Source organism: Schistocerca americana, chromosome 1, assembly GCF_021461395.2.
Source record: "Schistocerca americana isolate TAMUIC-IGC-003095 chromosome 1, iqSchAmer2.1, whole genome shotgun sequence".
In the NCBI taxonomy this organism is placed as follows: domain Eukaryota; kingdom Metazoa; phylum Arthropoda; class Insecta; order Orthoptera; family Acrididae; genus Schistocerca; species Schistocerca americana.
Window position 1 is genome coordinate 1,006,566,155 of NC_060119.1, and position 21,995 is coordinate 1,006,588,149.

The 21,995-nt window shown below is 43.9% G+C and overlaps 1 protein-coding gene across 1 annotated transcript in view; it reads right to left on the reverse strand.

The window, feature by feature from the left end:
• LOC124595948 (lachesin-like) overlaps positions 1–21,995 on the reverse strand; it is a 1,154,458-nt gene that overhangs the window by 221,594 nt on the left and 910,869 nt on the right. The window contains exon 3 of the mRNA XM_047134873.1: positions 10,609–10,671. Coding sequence (XP_046990829.1) covers positions 10,609–10,671 — 63 coding nt within the window. The remainder of the gene's footprint in view (positions 1–10,608; positions 10,672–21,995) is intronic.

Below are 21,995 nucleotides of genomic sequence, written 5' to 3' on the forward strand. Positions count from 1 at the left end.
ATAATTTCTTTTATTTCATCATACATTTCTTCAATTTCTTCGTCATCAGCAGAGCTAGTTGGCTTATAAACTTGTACTACTGTAGTAGGTGTGGGCTTCGTGTCTATCTTGGCCACAATAATGCGTTCACTATGCTGTTTGTAGTAGCTTACCCGCATTCCTATTTTCCTATTCATTATTAAGCCTACTCCTGCATTACCCCTATTTGATTTTGTGTTTATAACCCTGTAGTCACCTGACCAGAAGTCTTGTTCCTCCTGCCACCGAACTTCACTAATTCCCACTATATCTAACTTCAACCTATCCATTTCCCTTTTTAAATTTTCTAACCTACCTGCCCGATTAAGGGATCTGACATTCCACGCTCCGATCCGTAGAACGCCAGTTTTCTTTCTCCTGATAACGACATCCTCTTGAGTAGTCCCCGCCCGGAGATCCGAATGGGGGACTATTTTACCTCCGGAATATTTTACCCAAGAGGACGCCATCATCATTTAATCATACAGTAAAGCTGCATGCCCTCGGGAAAAATTACGGCTGTAGTTTCCCCTTGCTTTCAGCCGTTCGCAGTACCAGCACAGCAAGGCCGTTATGGTTATTGTTACAAGGCCAGATCAGTCAATCATCCAGACTGTTGCCCTTGCAACTACTGAAAAGGCTGCTGCCCCTCTTCAGGAACCACACGTTTGTCTGGCCTCTCAACAGATACCCCTCCGTTGTGGTTGCACCTACGGTACGGCTATATGTATCGCTGAGGCACGCAAGCCTCCCCACCAACGGCAAGGTCCATGGTTCATGGGGGGGGGGGGGGGGGGGGGGGGAATCAGAATAGCTGAGGCAAAAAGGACACTCCTGACCAAGAGAAGTCTACTAGTATCAAACACAGGTCTTAATCTGAGGAAGAAATTTTTCAGAACGTACTTTTGGCCCAGAATTGTATACCACTGAAACATGGACTGTGGGAAAATCGGAACACAAGAGATCGCAAGCATTTGTGATGTAGTGCTACTGAAGAATATTGAAAGTTTGGTGTATGGATAAAGAATGAGGCGGTTCTCTGCAGAATCGACGAGGAAATGAATATATGGAAAGCACTGACAAGAAAAAAGGACAGTATGGTAGGAATTTTTTTTTTTTTTTTTTTTTTTGTCATCAGTCTACTGACTGGTTTGATGCGGCCCGCAACGAATTCCTTTCCTGTGCTAACCTCTTCATCTCAGAGTAGCACTTGCAACCTACGTCCTCAATTGTTTGCTTGACATATTCCAATCTCTGTCTTCCTCTACAGTTTTTGCACTCTACAGCTCCCTCTACTACCATGGAACTCATTCTCTCATGTCTTAGCAGATGTCCTATCATTCTGTGCCTTCTCCTTATCAGTGTTTTCCACATATTCCTTTCCTCTCCGATTCTGCGTAGAACGTCCTCATTCCTTACCTTATCAGTCCACCTAATTTTCAACATTCGTCTATAGCACCACATCTGAAATGCTTCGATTCTCTTCTATTCCGGTTTACCCACAGTCCATGTTTCACTACCATACAATGCTGTACTCCAGACGTACATCCTCAGAAATTTCTTCCTCAAATTAAGGCCGGTATGTGATATTAGTAGACTTCTCTTGGCCATAAATGCCTTTTATGCCATAGCGAGTCTGCTTTTGATGTCCTCCTTGCTCCGTGACCATCAATCCAGATGTTAAGTTTCTCGCTGTTCTCATTTCTACTACTTCTCATTACCTTCGTCTCTCTCCGATTTACTCTCAAACCATACTGTGTACTCATTAGACTGTTCATTCCGTTCAGCAGATCATTTAATTCTTCTTCACTTTCACTCAGGATAGCAATATCATCAGCGAATCGTATCATTCATATCCTTTCACCTTGTATTTTAATTCCACTCCCGAACATTTCTTTTATTTCCATCATTACTTCCTCGATGTACAGATTGAAGAGTAGGGGCGAAAGGCTACAGCCTTGTCTTACACCCTTCTTAATACGAGCACTTCGTTCTTGATCGTCCACTCTTATTATTCCCTCTTGGTTGTTGTGGATATTATATATGACCCGTCTCTCCCTATAACTTACACCTACTTTTTTCAGAATCTCGAACAGCTTGCACCATTTTATATTGTCGAACGCTTTTTCCAGGTCGACAAATCCTATGAAAGTGTCCTGATTTTCCTTTAGCCTTGCTTCCATTATTGGCCGTAACGTCAGAATTGCCTCTCTCGTCCCTTTACTTTTCCTAAAGCCAAACTGATCGTCACCTAGCGCATTCTCAATTTTCTTTTCCATTCTTCTGTATATTATTCTTGGAAGCAGCTTCGATGCATGAGCTGTTAAGCTGTTTGTGCGATAATTCTCGCACTTGTCAGCTCTTGCCGTCTTCGGAATTGTGTGGATGATGCTTTTCCGAAAGTCAGATGGTATATCGCCAGACTCATATATTCTACACACCAACATGAATAGTCGTTTTGTTGCCACTTCCCCCAATGATTTTAGAAATTCTGATGGAATGTTGTCTGTCCCTTCTGCCTTATTTGACCGTAAGTCCTCCAAACCTCTTTTAAATTCCGATTCTAATACTGGATCTCGTATCTGTTCTAAATCGACTCCTGTTTCTTCTTCTATCACATCAGACAAATCTTCACCCTCATAGAGGCTTTCAATGTATTCTTTCCACCTATCTGCTCTCTCCTCTGCATTTAACAGTGGAATTCCCGTTGCACTCTTAATGTTACCACCGTTGCTTTTAACGTCACCGAAGGTTGTTTTGACTTTCCTGTATGCTGAGTCTGTCCTTCCGACAATCATATCTTTTTCGATGTCTTCACATTTTTCCTGCAGCCATCTCGTCTTAGCTTCCCTGCACTTCCTATTTATTTCATTCCTCAGCGACTTGTATTTCTGTATTCCTGATTTTCCCGGAACATGTTTGTACTTCCTCCTTTCATCAATCAACTGAAGTATTTCTTCTGTTACCCATGGTTTCGTCGCAGCTACCTTCTTCGTACCTATGTTTTCCTTCCCAACTTCTGTGATGGCCCGTTTTAGAGATGTCCATTCCTCTTCAACTGTACTGCCTACTGCGCTATTCCTTATTGCTGTATCTATGGCGTAAGAGAACTTCAAACGTATCTCGTCATTCCTTAGTACTTCCGTATCCCACTTCTTTGCGTATTGATTCTTCCTGACTAATGTCTTGAACTTCAGCCTACTCTTCATCACTACTATATTGTGATCTGAGTCTATATCTGCTCCCGGGTACGCCTTACAATCCAGTATCTGATTTCGGAATCTCTGTCTGACCATGATGTAATCTAATTGAAATCTTCCCGTATCTCCCCGCCTTTTCCAAGTATACCTCCTCCTCTTGTGATTCTTGAACAGGGTATTCGCTATTACTAGCTGAAACTTGTTACAGAACTCAATTAGTCTTTCTCCTCTTTTTCCCAGTCACAAGCCCATATTCTCCTGTAACTTTTCTTCTACTCCTTCCCCTACAACTGCATTCCAGTCGCCCATGACTATTAGATTTTTGTCCCCCTTTACATACTGCATTACCCTTTCAATATCCTCATACACTTTCTCTATCTGTTCATCTTCAGCTTGCGACGTCGGCATGTATACCTGAACTATCGTTGTCGGTGTTGGTCTGCTGTCGATTCTGATTAGAACAGTCACTGAACTGTTCTCAGTAACACACCCTCTGCCCTACCTTCCTATTCATAACGAATCCTACACCTGTTATACCATTTTCTGCTGCTGTTGATATTACCCGATACTCATCTGACCAGAAATCCTTGTCTTCCTTCCACTTCACTTCACTGACCCCTACTATATCTAGATTGAGCCTTTGCATTGCCCTTTTCAGATTTTCTAGTTTCCCTACCACGTTCAAGCTTCTGACATTCCACGCTCCGACTAGTAGAACGTTATCCTTTCGTTGATTATTCAATCTTTTTCTCATGGTAACCTCCCCCTTGGCAGTCCCCTCCCGGAGATCCGAGTGGGGGACTATTCCGGAATCTTTTGCCAATGGAGAGATCATCATGATACTTCTTCAATTACAGTTCACATATCCTGTGGATACACGTTACGTATCTTTAATGCAGTGGTTTCCATTGCCTTCTGCATCCTCATGTCGTTGATCATTGCTGATTCTTCCGCCTTTAGGGGCAATTTCCCACCCCTAGGACGAGAGAGTGCCCTGAACCTCTATCCGCATCTCCGCCCTCTTTGACAAGGCCGTTGGCAGAATGAGGCTGACTTCTTATGCCGGAAGTCCTCGGCCGCCAATGCTGATTATTTATCAAAATTTAGGCAGTGGCGGGGATCGAACCCGGGACCGAAGACGTTTTGATTATGAATCAAAGACGCTACCCCTAGAACACGGTGGTAGGATATCTAGGAGAAAATCAGAGAATAACTTCTATAGTACTGAAGCGAGCTGCAGAGGGTAAAAACTGTAGAGGAAGATAGAGATTGGGAAACACCCAGAAAATAACTTAGGACGTAGGCTGCAAGTGCTACTCTGAGATGAAGAGGTTGGCACAGGAGTGGAAATCGTGCTGGGCCGCATCAAACCAAACTCATGATTCAAAAATAAATGAATAAATAAAATAAACAAATCAAAAGGCTATTTGATAAATCTGCAGGCCCTAATGGTCAATGAGTGGTTTTATCTGACACGCCTGAAAAATACATGTGGACCCACTTTGTCAATGAGCTGGTGTCGTTCTTAAGGAAAGAGGTGGTGTTGCACAGCAATTTCGTGATGATCCCTGGAGGCTACTAACTGTTTGCCTGGAGTGCGCATTATCCTTTCCTGCACACCATCATGCTGTCTAACTACAACTGTTTGATTGCGTAGTAACCAGCAGCCTTGCTGAATATTCTTTGTTGTGAGAAGTAATCCATCAAATACTTCTGTCTATATGGATAAGTTGCCACTTATGTTCAGTTTGTCGACTTATGTTCAGTTTGTCCTGTGAGACGTGTTAGTGATGACGAGGAGGTCGGATAGATTCGAGAACATTTATTCACACTAGCGACATATCGTTTGCCCCTTTCCTGCGTCAAAAATTCGTTGCCTTTCCCTGGGTTTTTGATAGGATATTTAAAAATAAATCTAAATCTAAGGATCCGGGAAATGGGTCGTTGTTTGCTACGTTGACATTCCTCTGTAACAGAAATATATTTATGAATCTGTTTCCAGTGCTAAATCTTGAAAGAAGGAACCATTTATTTACATTTGAGGTAATTTCGGAGACATTTTTACGCTTTTTGTGAAGGTATAAAGAACTACATTTATTAATATTCTAGCTTCAATAAATATGCGCTATGTATTAAAATAAGTGCAAAGCAACAATACATAATTTTTATTATTATTTTGCTTTAATAATGGAACTTGTTAATTCTGTAATTTACAAATTATTTCATCATCTGTTGGAAGAAGTGAAGTAGATGTACAAAGCATATTGTCTAACTCCCACGTGTCAGTCTTGGACCATACTGACACATTAGATGTCGCGTCATATCAGCTGCAAAATGCGCCTGTGACCCATTAATCACATAATTATAAAATGGTTAAATTGGAGCGATGATACAGATAATACTGTGGGGAAACCAAAGACTGCGTTTTATTGGCAGAATACTTAGAAGATGCAACAGGTCTACTAAAGTGACTTCTTACACTAGGCTTGCGCGTCCTCTGCTGGGGCATTGCTGTCCGGTATTGGATCCCTTCAGATAGGGCTGAGGGAGGAGATCAAATAAGTCAATCGCGAAATAGGGGAGAAAGAGCCACTGATGTGACAAGGGAGTTGGGGTCACCATCGTTAAAACAAAGACGTTTTGCTTTGCGGCGAGATCTTTCCACGAAATTTCAATCAACAACTTTCTCGTCTGAATGTGAAAATATTTAACTGTCGCCAACCGACACCGGGAGATATGTTCATCCTTATAAAGTAAGAGAAATCATAGCTCGTACAGAAAGATTTAAGTATTCACTTTTCCCACGCGCTGTTAGAGAGTGGAACGGCAGCGAAATAGCCTGAAGGTGGTTCGAAGAACCCACTGCCAGGCATTTTAGTGTCAATCGCAGAGTAGTTATGTAGATGTAGGTGTAGATGTATCTCATTCCTCATTCTTACGCAAATTAAGGTGAGGCCTTGAGAAATTTGACGGCTATTAGACGGCAACTTAATAGAAATTTTTGTCTCGCAAACAGTCTGTTTGCGGAGAAATGTCCGCTGGAAAGGTTTTGCCTCTATTACTGTACACTTTCATTCCTGTATTTCCACTGTTAATTATGATACACCCTACATACAAATTTAGCACTTAGGGCACCTATGACGCCTCTCTCAGTTCGACATCACAGGCAGCCTTTTTTGTCGCCTGGGCCTTTAGCCTGTCCTGCCATCAGTCATGTTGAGAAACGAACAGAGGGCAACGAAACTTGATAGGATTGGAAAACCATAGCCTACCTGTTGCACAGTTAAAGATTTATAAAGCCTTTACCAAGGTTTCGAAAAATATAAATTTGTCTTCTTCAGGTGGGACATGGGCTTGTAGAATCACATACTGACGGAAACAGCTGTTGGGTCAAAAGGCTCTTGTCTAGTACAATGTTCATGTCAACAACAAATATCAACGGTTGAAATGCATGACTGAATGTAGTAGCCTAGAGCTGCAGGGCTTTGTGATGCCATTGGAGCCAGCTGACATTTAGTAGGGCTTTACGATAAAGACTCTGGAGAAACTTTCAAACGCCAAGATCGCTAGTATAACATTTATTACCTGTAGGTAACCGGTTTCGGCCAAACTATATTGGCATCTTTGGAGCTTAAGCCTTACAACATTACATCATCCGTTTCCTTAGTACTGTAAGTGGTGTTACTTCACGTGTATATATAAATCTTAGCTGGAACCAATAGCTCTAGCGTTTTATTTTAAACGTTTTACGCAAAAGTCTAAAACATTAGACTACTATCTTCAATTATGCATTTTAACTATTGATATTTGTAGATGATATGCACATCGTACTAGACAAGGGACCTTTGCATCAAACAGCCGTTTCTCTCAATTTGTGATTTTACGAGTATATTTCCCTTCTGAAACATACAAAATTTATATTTGTCGAAACCATGATCAAGGGTTAGTAAACTTTTAATTCTGCAACTAGTTGGCTGTTATTTTCCAATCCTATCACGGTTCCATGTGCACTGTTGCTGCAGCGCAACCATGTTTAAAGTTCTAAGTGGAGAAAGACTCCAGTGTCGTGGGTTAAGTCTCTGCAAAGGAGTAGTTGAGGAGCTCTTAGTCAAGTGCCTCACTTGGGGTAAATTAGGGCACTCATCACGGTATATAGCATGTGCACTACGGGACTAACCGCTTTTAAGTTTGTGTCGAGGGGCGAGGGGAGATGTGTAGGATTTGTCACCCGCAAATGTGGACCCGCTTCCCAGTGAAGTCGTCCTTTCTGTGGTTACAGCGCCTCGCACAGAAACATCGGTGTCTTGTCGGTATCTACGAGAAACCCACAAAATGACTCTGAGCACTATGGGACTTAACAGCTAAGGTCATCAGTCCCCTAGATCTTAGAACTAATTAAACCTAACTAACCTAAGGACATCACACACATCCATCCCCGACGAAGGATTCTAAATTGCGACCGTAGCGGTGGCGCGGTTCCAGACTGAAGCGCCTAGAACCGCTCGGCCACACCGGCGGGCCGAGAAACCTACACTGACCTGGTTTGTGCATAGAGCTTCAGTTCCTTGACAGGAAACCTGCAACTGCAGACAATACACTAATATGTGCTGACCATATTACTAACAAGATTTTTTTTATTTTGTTGTTTTTAGTCAGGAGTGAAGGTGCTGAAGTCAAGGTGTGGGTGGTGCATGAAAGGGAAGATAGATGGGAGTTTTCTGGCTGTTTGGAGCAGACATTAAAATTCAAATCGCCTCTTGAGGTTTCCTGTTGTTATTCGTCAGAGCACATCAAAAGTATGTTATAATCGCTTTAGATCTGATCCCTAGATTGTTCAAATTTTTGTTTCATTCTTTGCACTTGGTAAAGTTTCATTTTGGGATATGCAGCGATGTTGTTTGTTTAACGCACCGACACTTTTGTAGAGGAATTCGCTGATATTCGATTGTACAGTCAACGGTCAATCAGTATTACACAGTACAACACGTTCGTTACAGACGTGGCAACGCATTTGTGACTACCTATTCAGCAACTGCTATGTCTTTTAGTAGCTTGCTGAGCTGGACAGATCTTATTATCTGGATCAGGTACGAAACATTGGGAAGCTTTTTTGTTACTTAATGCCGGCCGAAGTGGCCGTGCGGTTCTAGGCGCTGCAGTCTGGAACCGAGCGACCGCTACGGTCGCAGGTTCGACTCCTGCCTCGGGCATGGATGTGTGTGATGTCCTTAGGTTAGTTAGGTTTAATTAGTTCTAAGTTCTAGGCGACTGATGACCTCAGAAGTTAAGTCGCATAGTGCTCAGAGCCATTTGAACCATTTCTTGCGCAAAGACATTTCGTATTTCACCTACACAGCAAGTATTACCGCCCAAAATAAATTATTTTCGAAAAATTATTCGTTCTCTGCCCCACAAATGGGAAAGAACGCCCATCTATGACATTGGACATAGTGTGTAATGAAATATGAATCTGATACTCACCGAAACAGTTATGTATATTGTACGAAAATGACAAATGGACGGCTCTGTGAATAAGGAAAAATGTCACAGATACCTTATTGTTTATTGACAATGAATACAGTTTATTCACTGCAGTATCTAATATCGTACTATTATTGAATTCGTTATCTTTAAACGTTTTCTCGGTTGGACTAACCACCCTACTGCTTCGAGCTATATTTAAAGAAAGACATCGTTCCACCAGGCTGTAATTTAAAATTTTACTTTATTCACCACTACTAGTTCCGAGCCTGGCTGAATTTCAAGTGTGATATGCTTAAGTACCTGGTAGGATGATGTCTTCCTTCAACTATATCAGGTCTGTGGTGTCCAAACAGAAGAAATTGAATTAATCCAACTAAGAAAATATGTACACCATCTCCTAGTTCCGGAAATAAACGTTGGCCATATTGGCAAAGACTGACGAGTTCTCCCATTTGACACGATTTCGTGTGAAATAGGGGCGGTAGGGAGAGAGGGGGGGGGGGGGGTGCTTGCGCAAAGACATTTCGTATTTCACCTACACAGCAAGTATTACCGCCCAAAATAAATTATTTTCGAAAAATTATTCGTTCTCTGCCCCACAAATGGGAAAGAACGCCCATCTATGACATTCGACATAGTGTGTAATGAAATATGAATCTGATACTCACCAAAACAGTTATGTATATTGTACGAAAATGACAAATGGACGGCTATGATTCATATTCTATGCTTTGAAGACTGAGGGGTATATGGCGCGCCGGATTCATGACCGAAAGTGAAACGTAGAAGCAACTATTCCTGGTATGGGCAGTTACGAAATAGCGAGGACTTATGCTACTGTATAATTGAATTCTAATAATAATAATAATTACACACAAAGTCCGATTCAACGGAAAACATTGAAATTTGTGTTTATGGTTCAAATGGCTCTGAGCACTATGGACTCAACTTCTGAGGTCATAAGTGCCCTAGAACTCAGAACTACTTAAACCTAACTAACCTAAGGACATCACACACATCCATGCCCGAGGCTGGATTCGAACCTGCGACCGTAGCGGTCGCGCGGTACCAGACTGTAGCGCCTAGAACCGCTCGGCCACTCCGGCCGGCCTGTGTTTATGAGTACCGAAGCGTGACAGGTAGGCCCAACCAAGACATTATGCATTTATCTGAACTCCACTTTGTGTGGAATAAATGCGGAACATCCGAAGCTATTGGTACGATACTGAATTCACTAGTTACACCAGAAACAGTGGCCTGATTGTGAATACAAGTCTGCGTTATTAAAACTACTCTGATTCGTTTTCACTGCTATATTCGCTAAGACCTCAGTTACGCTCATTCGTGTTATTTCTTCGATAGGAAAAAGCACATAGATTCTGTGTCATAACGAAAATTACACTCTGAGTCGTAGTGAAACGATGCTACTTGAAGCTGATCTGATGAAAGTAACGAGGTGAAATAACAGTTCACGCCACAGAACATCTGTTTTCTACCCTCTGTTTTTCTACAGATATTCTTTTATTCCGCCGAGCTGTGCTAATCAAGGCTTAAAGGGGCATCAAAAAGTAGGGGGGAAAACAAAAAAAAAGGAGAAAGAAGGAAACGGGAGGTGAGCTCAGCTGTGCGAGCACTGTGTCCTTTCACCTGCAAATATTTAATATCCTGTGCTTGCACATTCACTTTTATCTCAGCGCGCGTGGCGTCGGCTGTAATCTGAAACGGGCTTAAGGCCCGCAGCGACGCCGCTGCCGCTTGTGACGGAATATGAAACGAACACTCGACACGGAATGCGCCGGCTGTCGGCCGGCGGCCGGGGTGGGGGTTTTAAACCGAGGACGCTCGACGTCACACCACACCACAGCGCAGCACACCACAGCACGCACACACGCTACAGCAGGCTCACCGTGGTGAAAGTTGCCGATGGCGTTCTGGATGCTGTTCGCGTCCGGGTCGCGGTTCCAGCGCTCTGCAACCAAAAGAGAGAGGAACATTGTTCTGTGGCACGTTACGGTGCAATCAGCTTCACAATTGCGCAACAGCTACACAGAGAAAATAGTGCATAACGCGTTTTCAGGTATCACACTTAGCTAAAAGTTTACATGCTAACCTTCACCTGTCACCATTACGCGCCTCATCTATTAACCCTTTCGTGGTTGATGAGACTCATATGCCGCACTACAATACCATGAATTTTTAAACATTGGGACTTCTGTATATATCTGTTGCTAGCATGTACGGAGATATTTTGGGGCTTGGAGAAAAATACTGCTGACCATGGAGTGAATATTTAGAAGTCTGTGAGCGATCAAATGGGGCGGCATGTATTTATAGTGTCACTGTTTCATGAAAATCAAATAAAATCATCATCTTCTCCGTTCCAAGAACGTCTGAAGTACTAAATGTGTGTTTCTAAACGTGATAGACTTTTAAGCTTCCTGGAAGGTTAAAACTGTGTGCCGGACCGAGACTCGAACTCGGGACCTTTCCCTTTCGCGGGCAAGTGCTCTACCAACTGAGCTAACCAAGCACGACTCACGCTCCCTCCTCACAGCTTTAGTTCCGCCAGTACCTCGTCTCCTACCTTCCTGCATGGTTCGCAGGAGAGCTTCTGTAAAGTGTGGAAGGTAGGAGACGAGGTATTGGCGGAAATAAAGCTGTGAGGACGGGGCGTGAGTCGTGCTCGGGTAGCTCAGTTGGTAGAGCACTTGCCCGCGAAAGGCAAAGGTCCCGAGTTCGTGTCTCGGCCCGGCACACAGTATTAATCTGCCAGGTAGTTTCATATCAGCGCACACTGCGCTGCAGAGTGAAATTCTCATTCTGGAAACATCCCCTAGGCAGTGGCTAAGCCATGTCTCCCCAATATCCTTTTTTTCAGGAGCGCTAGTTCTGCATGGATCGCAGGAGAGCTTCTGTTAAGTTTGGAAGGTAGGAGACGAGGTACTGGCGGAAGTAAAGCTGTGAGGACGGGGCGGGAGTCGTGCTTGGGTAGCTCAGTTGGTAGAGCACTTGCCCGAGAAAGGCAAAGGTCCCGAGTTCGTGTCTCAGTCCGACACACAGTTTTAATCTGCTAGGAAGTTTCAGATAAAAATGTTCTTCGTTTTTTTGAAGCTTAACGGATTTTCACACAAATTCTGACCACTGGTTAATGTGCTCAGTACGGAGTGTGACGACCTCTACCAGCAATACAGGCTTGACAATGATGGGGCATACGGTGAATGATGTTTTAAATCTAACGGTGAGGCAATAATGTCCGTTCTTTCTGCAGAACTGCTCACACGTCTTAGAGAATGGTTGGTGGATGCTAACGTGGTGCATTCCGTCTCCCTAGTGCATCCCATGCTATATAGGTTACAAATCGAGAGAGCGAACAGGCCACGCCACGCGTGCATCATCTTCCTTTTTCAAGAAAACATCAGCCACACGTGTTCTATGAGGTCAAGCATTATCGTCCATCGATACGAAGTCTCGGCCCACAGCACTTCACGACAACCGCATATGAGGCCCCAAGATCTCACCACGATGCCTGACAAGAGTCAAACCTTGCAGATTCACCTGTACAATTTCATGAAGAGGTCTTCGAGAGGTGAACATAATCCCTGCCAAAACCATTAGGGGTCTACCTCGATATCGGCCCTTTCCACAATATTTGGGTCCCTTCACTTGTGAATCTGCCGAGAATCACTGTCCAGACGAAATCAAGACTCATCTGTTCGACCGTCAAGATGGCATATTGACGACTCCACTCTACACGTTCCCTTCTCTGAAGACGTGTCAGAGGTACACATAAACCAGGTCTCCAACAATAAAAGCCACTCTGCCGAAGCCTTCTGTACACCGCTTGCCTCGATACAACACGTCTAGTGGATGGTGCTAGGTCAGATCCCAGTTGCTTTGCAATGCTAAGGCGGTATCGTCGTGCCCTTAAGGCCAAAGTCCTCCCTTTTTGATACTGCATTTGGTCAGTCCTCCCCTGGTCTTCGGGATACACTTTCGGTCCTTATAAAATGTCGCCACATCCGAGAAACAACAGAACGATTCACATTAAGCCATCGGGCCACATCAATTTGCGACTGTCCCGCTTCTATTCTTCCTATGGCCATCCTCCGCAGAAAGTCTGGTAGGCGTCTCTATGACATACTGCACCATCTGATACGGTGTATCTACATCTACATCTACATCCATACTCCGCAAGCCACCTGCCGGTACGTGGCGGAGGGTACTTTGAGTACCGCTATCGGTTCTCCCTTCTATTCCAGTCTCGTATTGTTCGTGGAAAGAAAGATTGTCAGTATGCCTCTAAGTTGGCTATAATTTTTCTGATTTTATCCTCATGGTCTCATCGCGAGATATACGTAGGAGGGAGCAATATACTTCTTGACTTACAGTACACTTGTTCGCCCACTGCTTGAATATTGCTCACCAGTGTGGGATCCGTATCAGATAGGGTTGATAGAAGAAATAGAGAAGATCCAACGGAGAGCAGCGCGCTTCGTTACAGGATCATATAGTGATCGCGAAAGCGTTACGGAGATGACAGATGAACTCCAGTGGAGGACTGCATGAGAGACGCTCAGTCGCTCGGTACGGGTTTTTGTTGAAGTTTCGAGAACATACCTTCACCGAGGAGTCAAGAAGTATATTGCTCCCTCCTACGTATATCTCGCGATGAGACCATGAGGATAAAATCAGAAAAATTATAGCCCACTTAGAGGCATACTGACAATCTTTCTTTCCACGAACAATACGAGACTGGAATAGAAGGGAGAACCGATAGCGGTACTCAAAGTACCCTCCGCCACATACCGTCAGATGGCTTGCTGAGTATGGATGTAGATGTAGATGTAGATCACAGATCACGTAGAACTGCGTACGACACAGACGAGAAAGAGATCTCCGGACCATAATATGTCATTGGAATGTTCACATCACACTACGGTGCCAAAGAGCTTACCTCGAATTAAAAGTAAGAGAAATGCCTTAGTATTTGACTGCGGCCTCGAAATGGAGATAGGTTACAGCTTGCAGAATATCCTAACCTACAGGCTTACGTAATTTACGAAACCTGTACGGACGTCAGTCTATTCTGTACATGGACACAGCAGTTACGCGAGACTGTCATCCATTGACGGGCATCAAAAGAAGAGGCGAGAAGTTGAGGTGATGAAGGATTCTATACTTTCAATGTTTCTACACTTTCAATGTTCCGTTTCGTCAACAGAGTTGGCATCCCTCTAATTCCCTGAGTTACTATTCGGAGACAGTGTTTGCTCCCTTTGGCGGTTATAGGTGCTTCCTCGTGACTCCGGACGGTGGTAAAGGACTCCTCTGACAGCCGAGACTCCGGATTGCGAGCTGTAAGGGACGCTTTTGTTAATCTGTTGTTAGGTGACCTATGGCATAGTGAACGTAAATGTTACATGCTGAGAGATGGTTGTATTTTAAATTAACTCGCAATGGCTAGTGGCCTGTAGAGGCTGATTTCATTTATTACTTGTTATTAAAGGTACGTCTTTGTAAGACATTTCTGTTCTATTTAAGCTATTTGGCCTCAGCAGAGAGTGTATAACCGCTCTTTTAATTAAGAACAATATTATCGGGCTTATTTACATATAGGGGAGAAGTGATCGATAATATCGGTAATAATTAATAGAATCGAAAAAGTTTTAATTAAAATTATCGAAAACAATCTTTCATCAGACTAACGCTCGCGCCGCGCGGGATTAGCCGAGCGGTCTGAGGCGCTGCAGTCATAGACTGTGCGGCTGGTCCAGGCGGAGGTTCGAGTCCTCCCTCGGGCATGGGTGTGTGTGTTTGTCCTTAGGATAATTTAGGTTAAGTAGTGTGTAAGCTTAGGGACTGATGACCTTAGCAGTTAAGTCCCATAAGATTCCACGCACATTTGAACAATAACGCCCGCAGCAAAGTATCGCTTCAGGTAAATCAAAGAGAGTTTAACACGGCTACTTTGTATCAAAATCCTACTATCTGTGGACTATACGAAGGGACGTTAAACTGAATGTACGTGTAAGAACGGAACTGGACACTTAGCTTTGTGAAAATAAAAGCGTACTAAGTTTGAATGATTGTATCGAAGTATAGTAGTGGACCATAGTCCTTGCTATAACATCTCTGAGTGACGAACTGTAAAAATCACGGACATTTTATTACCATAATTGCTGAGAGTAATTCTAGGACCAACGCTCCTTTTCCCTCTACAGAATAAGCAATCGTTCATGATCATTTGATTCTTATTGAATGTTTTTAACAAAAAAACTAAAGTTATTTCGATAGTTACGTGTGTATTAGTAAATAATAACTAACATCCGAAGACGTTGTTAACTATCTTGTCTTCGGTAACGCAGCAACAAATGAAGGGTGATCGGCTGAGCAAAAAGTTAACATTAATTATTATAAAATCCCGAAATTTAGTCTCCGTTACAGTGAAGATGTTTGTGGCTGTTCCATCTGAGGTACAGATATAAGTAAAAGCCGGGTTTATACAGTAGATAACAACATAAATATCACACGCCAGAGAAGTGGACGACAGCTAATCGACGGACGGCGGCTACAAAGGGTATGTTAAACAGATGTTGTTATGTGTTGTTGTGCCCTGTTTGCAATACTGAATAGTTTCAGGAAAAGCTTTGAGTAATAGCTAGTTTAATATATGAAATAGATGATTGGTTATTGAGTCAAAATTATCAAGCGTGTATGGTAAAACAAGGTTGTTTACAAGCTGCCAGCTTGAGCAAGATCGGTTGGGTTCTAAACACGGAACCATCGAAAACAGATAAGCTACCTGTTTTGTCAACTTACGCGATTATTTTCATGTTCTGTTGTATATAGATTTTATACCTGTTAAGCTACATTTTAAAACGCTCTGATTTTTGCACAGCGTTTTCAAGTTGTTAAGCTGCTTTTCTACTCTCGAGAAGTTTGAGTATATCCCTTGTGAGCCTTGTTTTTACTGCAGTGATATAAGGTATAGATACTGGAGCTGTGCTTCACAGTTTGTCATGTTATTGTAATAAATATCCATGGTTTCTAAATGGTAACTCAATCAGTCGATCCTATCCTTTCATCCTTGTGCTCGGTACAGGCACACTAATTTTCCAGGATGGTGGCCACGAATACTTTCCTTTACATAGAAGAGGTCTTCATTAGCCCAAAGATACGGGTACTGTAATGTCGTTGGCGGTTAGGACCAACCAGATAATGGCGGCCTATTACAACCTTTGATTTTCGTCGAAGCTGGCTTGTAAAAGCGACCTAGATGTTTTCGTGAATGTCCAGTTGAGGTGACGATATAAAATACAGCTAATATCGATAGCCTGCCTTTTTTTATGGATAACTCCTAAAATAAGACCTAGGAGGATCACCCAGCCATATTCTTGGCAACTTTCTGGAGCAGCTAACAAGTAATGCCCACGCTTAGTGTTTTGTGTCCACCATAACGGCCTACCTGCTACACACCATGTTGGCGATAAATTTGTACTCAAACCTCATGCAGTCAGAGTAGTAGTAAGGATATTTAATACAAATGGCGACATTTATCATTCTCGCGACGTCAACTACCTTTGCAACTCATTCAGTCGAAAAATAGATTGCCTGTCCGGAGTCTGCAGTCATGCTTCGAGATGTTCCCACTTACAGGCTATATACGTCGTTTCCTAATTCTTATTGCAGGCTCCTACGGATTGTCAAGGAGACTTTGTTTTCATAAGTGACTCGTGCCCAGAAATTGACCGTTTGGACTTAAAATGCACTACTGGCCATTAAAATTGCTACACCAAGAAGAAATGCAGATGGTAAACGGGTATTCAATGGAGAACTATATTATACAAGAACTGACATGTGATTACGTTTTCACACAATTTTGGTGGACAGATCCTGAGAAATCAGTACCCAGAACAGCCACCTATGGCCTTAATAACGGCCTTGATAAGCCTGGGCATTGAGTCAGAGCTTGGATGGGGTGTACAGGTACAGCTGCCCATGCAGCTTCAACACGATACCACAGTTCATCAAGAGTAGTGACTGGCGTATTGTGACGAGCCAGTTGCTCGGTCACCATTGACCAGACGTTTTCAGTTGGTGAGAGATCTGGAGAATGTGCTGGCCAGGGCAGCAGTCGAACATTTTCTGTATCCGGAAAGGCCTGTACAGGACCTGCAACATGCGGTCGTGCATTATTCTGCTGAAATGTAGGGTTTCGCAGGGGTCGAATGAAGGGTAGAGCCACGGGTCGTAACACATCTGAAATATAACGTCCACTGTTCAAAGTGCGGTCAATGCGAACAAAAGGTGATCGAGACGTGTAACCAGTGGCACCCCATAGCATCACGCCGGGTGATACGCCAGTGTGGCGATGACGAATACATGCTTCCAATGTGCGTGTACCTCGATGTCACCAAACAGAACCTGAATTCATCCGAAAAAATGACGTTTTTCCATTCGTGCTCTCAGGTTCGTCGTTGAGTACACCATCGCAGGCGCTCCTCTCTGTGATGCAGCGTCAATGGTAACCGCAACCATGGTCTCCGATCTGATAGTCCATGCTGCTGCAAACATCTTCAAACTGTTCGTGTAGATGGTTGTTGTCTTGCAAACGTCCCCATCTGTTGACTCAGGGATCGAGACGTGGCTGCACGATCCGTTGCACTCGTGCGGATAAGATGCCTGTCATTTCGACTGCAAGTCATACGAGGCCGTTGGGATCCAGCACGGCGTTCCGTATTACCCTCCTGAACCCGCCAATTCCATATTCTGCTAACAGTCATTGGACCTCGACCAACGTGAGCAGTAATCTTGCGGTACGATAAACTGCAATCGCGATTGGCTACAAACCGACCTTTATCAAAGTCGGAAACGTGATGGTACGCATTAAAATTAATGGCCAGTAGTGTAAGTTTGATGACCGGTTCACTTTCAAACCTCCCATGTAACGGTACACCCACAAACTGAGAAGTGGGCACCATCAAATGTTCAAATGTGTATGAAATCCTACGGGATTTAACTGCTAAAGTCATCAGTCTCTAAGCTTACACACTACTTAATCTAAAATACCCTAAGGACAAACACACACATCCATGTCCGAGGGAGGACTCCAACCTCCGCCGCGAAACAGCCGCACAGTCCGTGACTGCAGCGCCCTGGACCGCTCGGCTAATCCCGCGCAGCTTTGGCACCATCATTAGTGCCTGTTGCAGTTATGACATCACATACTACTTTCGCCCAACTACAGCAGAGCCTGCTAGAAGCTGGTATGTTCGCAACAGGAGGGCTGAGTGTGGCGCACCACGGACGCGCCCCACTCTCGTCTTTGAAGAGGAAGATCTTCGTACTGTACAAGCATGGCCGACGACGATTACCCGAAACACTTCCCATGACTTTCTCTTCTAGAGCACACAGGTCAAGAGCATATTTTCCCCGCTGTTTGGGTGCCGTGAGATTTGAAAGTTATCCGATCTTCAAACTTATTTTACATCCAAACGTTCCATTCCTGTGCATCCATGCCTTACCAAACGTTTATCTACTATGTTCCCCCTAGCACCCCTAGAAACCTGTAGTGTGAAACATCACGTACTTCGTACGTCGAAAAACATCAGAGACAGTTGGCGTCTTTTTTGTCACCTTTCAACTGCAAAGCATAAAAGGCTACAGACGGTACCAAAGCCACACGACTAACGGCTGTGATGGTGTATACAGTTACGGCAACTGGGAGACATTGCGATTGAGCCGTACAAAACATCGTGTGACATTATAGGCTGCCGCGCCGTTCCTAGTTCGTCAGAGCTGCTCTTTCGCTGTATGAGCTATATGTAACAAACCCCCAGGATCCACTGTACCGTCTCATTGCTTACAGTTGTCTCTCCCTCCCTCCCCTCCCTCCCCCCCCCCCCCACACACACACTCTCTCTCTCTCTCTCTATCGTTCACTCGACCCCATAGCACTTTTCTAAACCCAAGATGTTCATAAGTATTCTCTTTACCTTTGTGCCAGGAAACTCTCTTGTATAAAAGAGCTTCAGAGGTTTTATTGCCTTACAAACGAGTTTAAAATTTTACATTAAGCTAACATGACATCGCCATCCTTCGTGAAACTGAAGAAGAATTATAGGATCTGTTGCATGGAATCAACACTCTAATGACTACGGAACTGAAAATAAACCCGAAAAACACAAACTAACGAGAAGTAGCAGATATAAGATTACTGAGAAACTTATCAAAATTGTTGACCACGAAGCAGACGAAGTTAAGGAATAATACTACCTTTGAAGCAAAAAAATGGCTCTGAGCACTATGGGACTCAACTGCTGTGGTCATAAGTCCCCTAGAACTTAGAACTACTTAAACCTAACTAACCTAAGGACATGAGACACATCCATGCCCGAGGCAGGATTCGAACCTGCGACCGTAGCGGTCGTGCGGTTCCAGACTGTAGCGCCTTTAACCGCTCGGCCACTCCATCCGGCCTTTGAAGCAAAACAACAATAACAGATGAAGGAAGAAGACATAAAAAGCAAACTGACACAGGTAAATAGATCATTCCTGGTCATGTGAAGTTTCCTGGTGTCAAACGTAGGCCTTCCAGTTCACCTGCCATAACTAATCTTAGTCAGTGAAATAACACACTATTTAATTCCCGTCAGTATTCTCGAGTATGATGCATTTGAGGGAACACGGAATAGAATTCATCTCTTTGGCTCCCACTTCTTGGAGGGATTAATGGACTGGAAAGCACACACACTTTCAGAAGTGACTGCAACGTCACGCATCGGTACCTGCCATCACGAGATTTAAGCTCGCGTTATACCTTCATGACCCAAAACATTATGCCAGCAGTGGAGGCCGAGCGGTTCTAGCCGCTTCAGTCCGGAATCGCGCGACTAGTACGGTCGCAGGTCCGAATCTTCCCTGGGGCATGGATGTGTGTGATGTCCTTATGTTAGTTTACTTTAAGTAGCTGTGCGTTCTAGGGGACTGATGACCTCAGATGTTAAGTCCCATATCGCTCACAGCCATTTGAATCTTTGAACCCAAAACATTATGATCAATGCCCACCGCGCGGTTGCCGCATTTGGCGTTGCTGGTACGTGACGCGATAAGGAAGCTATGCAATCGGAGCCGAGACGCATCGGAATCATCCTAGCGATGGTACAAGCCACAAATGGGGAAATCCTCTGACATAAGAGACTCTAACGATGGGCAGGTTATCGTGGCCTATCGCCTGGGAGAGAGAATCTCGTAAATGGCGAACCTTGTTGGATTTTCGCGTGATACTGTCGTGATCATTTATGAAGAGAGGTCGAAAGACGGTGAAAACACAAGTAGGCGACAAGGTGTTGGACGTCGACCCCACAAATCTTGCAGGCCATTTATGTAAGCAGGAGAAGCGACGATTTGTGTCAGATATGATGACAGGCCGCAGTGCTGGTGCAGGCGCAAATGTTTCGGAGCACACCATTCAGCACACATTATTCACCCAACGACAACACATTTATTGTCAGCCAGATCGATATTCATGTCCAGACGAGCAGCTGCTCGAAACATGTATCGTGCAACGAATGCAGGCAATGTGGGACGTTCACCTCGGCTCCCATTTGAATCTTTGAACCCAAAACATTATGATCAATGCCCACCGCGCGGTTGCCGCATTTGGCGTTGCTGGTACGTGACGCGATAAGGAAGCTATGCAATCGGAGCCCATCGGAACTGCAGTGATAATTAAAGCGCCATGAGAATTGTGGACCATGTGAACAGTGTTATGGACTACCCGCATCCTTTCGTGCTTGATGTTCCCCCCGACGGCGATGGTTCTTCTAACACAGTAATAAAGCTAGAATGACGCTGCTATGGTTTAAGGGGCACGATAGTGAACTCATGTTGATTTCTTGGGCTCCGAATTTGATGGCTCTCAATCTTCCACCATAACCGAGTCCATCAACATGAGGTAGCAAATATGAGGCAGCCAAGGAGGTGGAATTGTGGATTCTACTATGCCAAGACTGCTTGGTAGCTACAACAGGAAAACACAATTAATTAGCAGGAGTACAAAATAAGAAAGTATTTATTACTTAACTTTGTTGTAGTCCATGATCTGTTGGTTGACAATTATAGAAGACGGGGCTAGACTTAGCGTCTGAAGAATGACATAATTTGCAAGTCACAAATCTTGCAGTGACGAATTAATCTCTCGTAATCTTCAATGTTGAATCCAGTGAATTTGAAGAGTAACTTGGCACTGGGCTACAAACACTTGATGGCAGCAATGACTGAGATGCAGACGATGCTATCATCGGCCCTGGCTGACCACTGAGCGCGGCTACGAACTGTAGACTGGCACAACTGCACTACACTCCTGCTACACATAAAGTGGCCTAGCGGCGTCTCGCGGCCAGCATAAGTACTGCGACTGGCTGTGTACTCTTTGCTAGCACAGCCGTTCTTCTGTTCCGTTTATCGAGAGAATCTCATCCGGCGGATAGATCTCTCAGGCGGCGGTGTGGTCGTACGACTGACATCACGGAATTCCCCTGATCTCAACCTGATGCAACGCATCTGGAAAGCTAAAGGGTCCAGTTCGATGCCCACAAACCATTGGTTTGTAGTTCACGGGAATAGCGTGACCTCTAGGAAGCTATCAATACCTAATCTAATCCGTTACACACAAAATAGCTGCTTTATTACGTTATATAAACGAACCAACACGCTAGTAAGCAAGTGTGCGTACAATCCGGGTTAAAAAATATTTGAAGAAATACATAAGCTTTGTCAAAATTGTAGTCAACTTGGTCGAAATATAGCGGAAGTTGGGTTATATGACAATGTTTATTTTTGGCTCTCAAAATATATTTCAGTGAAAGACAAACAAGGCATGAACAACCTTTATGAACTACGAGGACTTATTTTTGATGGTTTAAATTTGAATGAATGTAACTCAGCACTATGCAATAAGCGGTTATACCCCATATCTTGGGATAAAAGCAGGTTCTTTGTGGGGCATAACGGACAATGTTATCTTTTCCGGCTGAGGCATGGGACACACCGATACTCACATCACCAATACTCTCACAAGTCATCTCCAATCTACCCTGTACAATCCTCATGGAGCCACTTCTTACGCTTTAAATACTTCACCCACTCATCTGATTTTCTTGTTGAGGAGTAGTCTCTGCAAAGAAGAAAAGGCGTTCTATTATCGTTTTCAGAAGCGCTGTTTATCTCACACGTCTTCAAATTCATCTGACTCTTTTTTGTGGTCTAGATCCGGAGTCCTGCAACAATTTT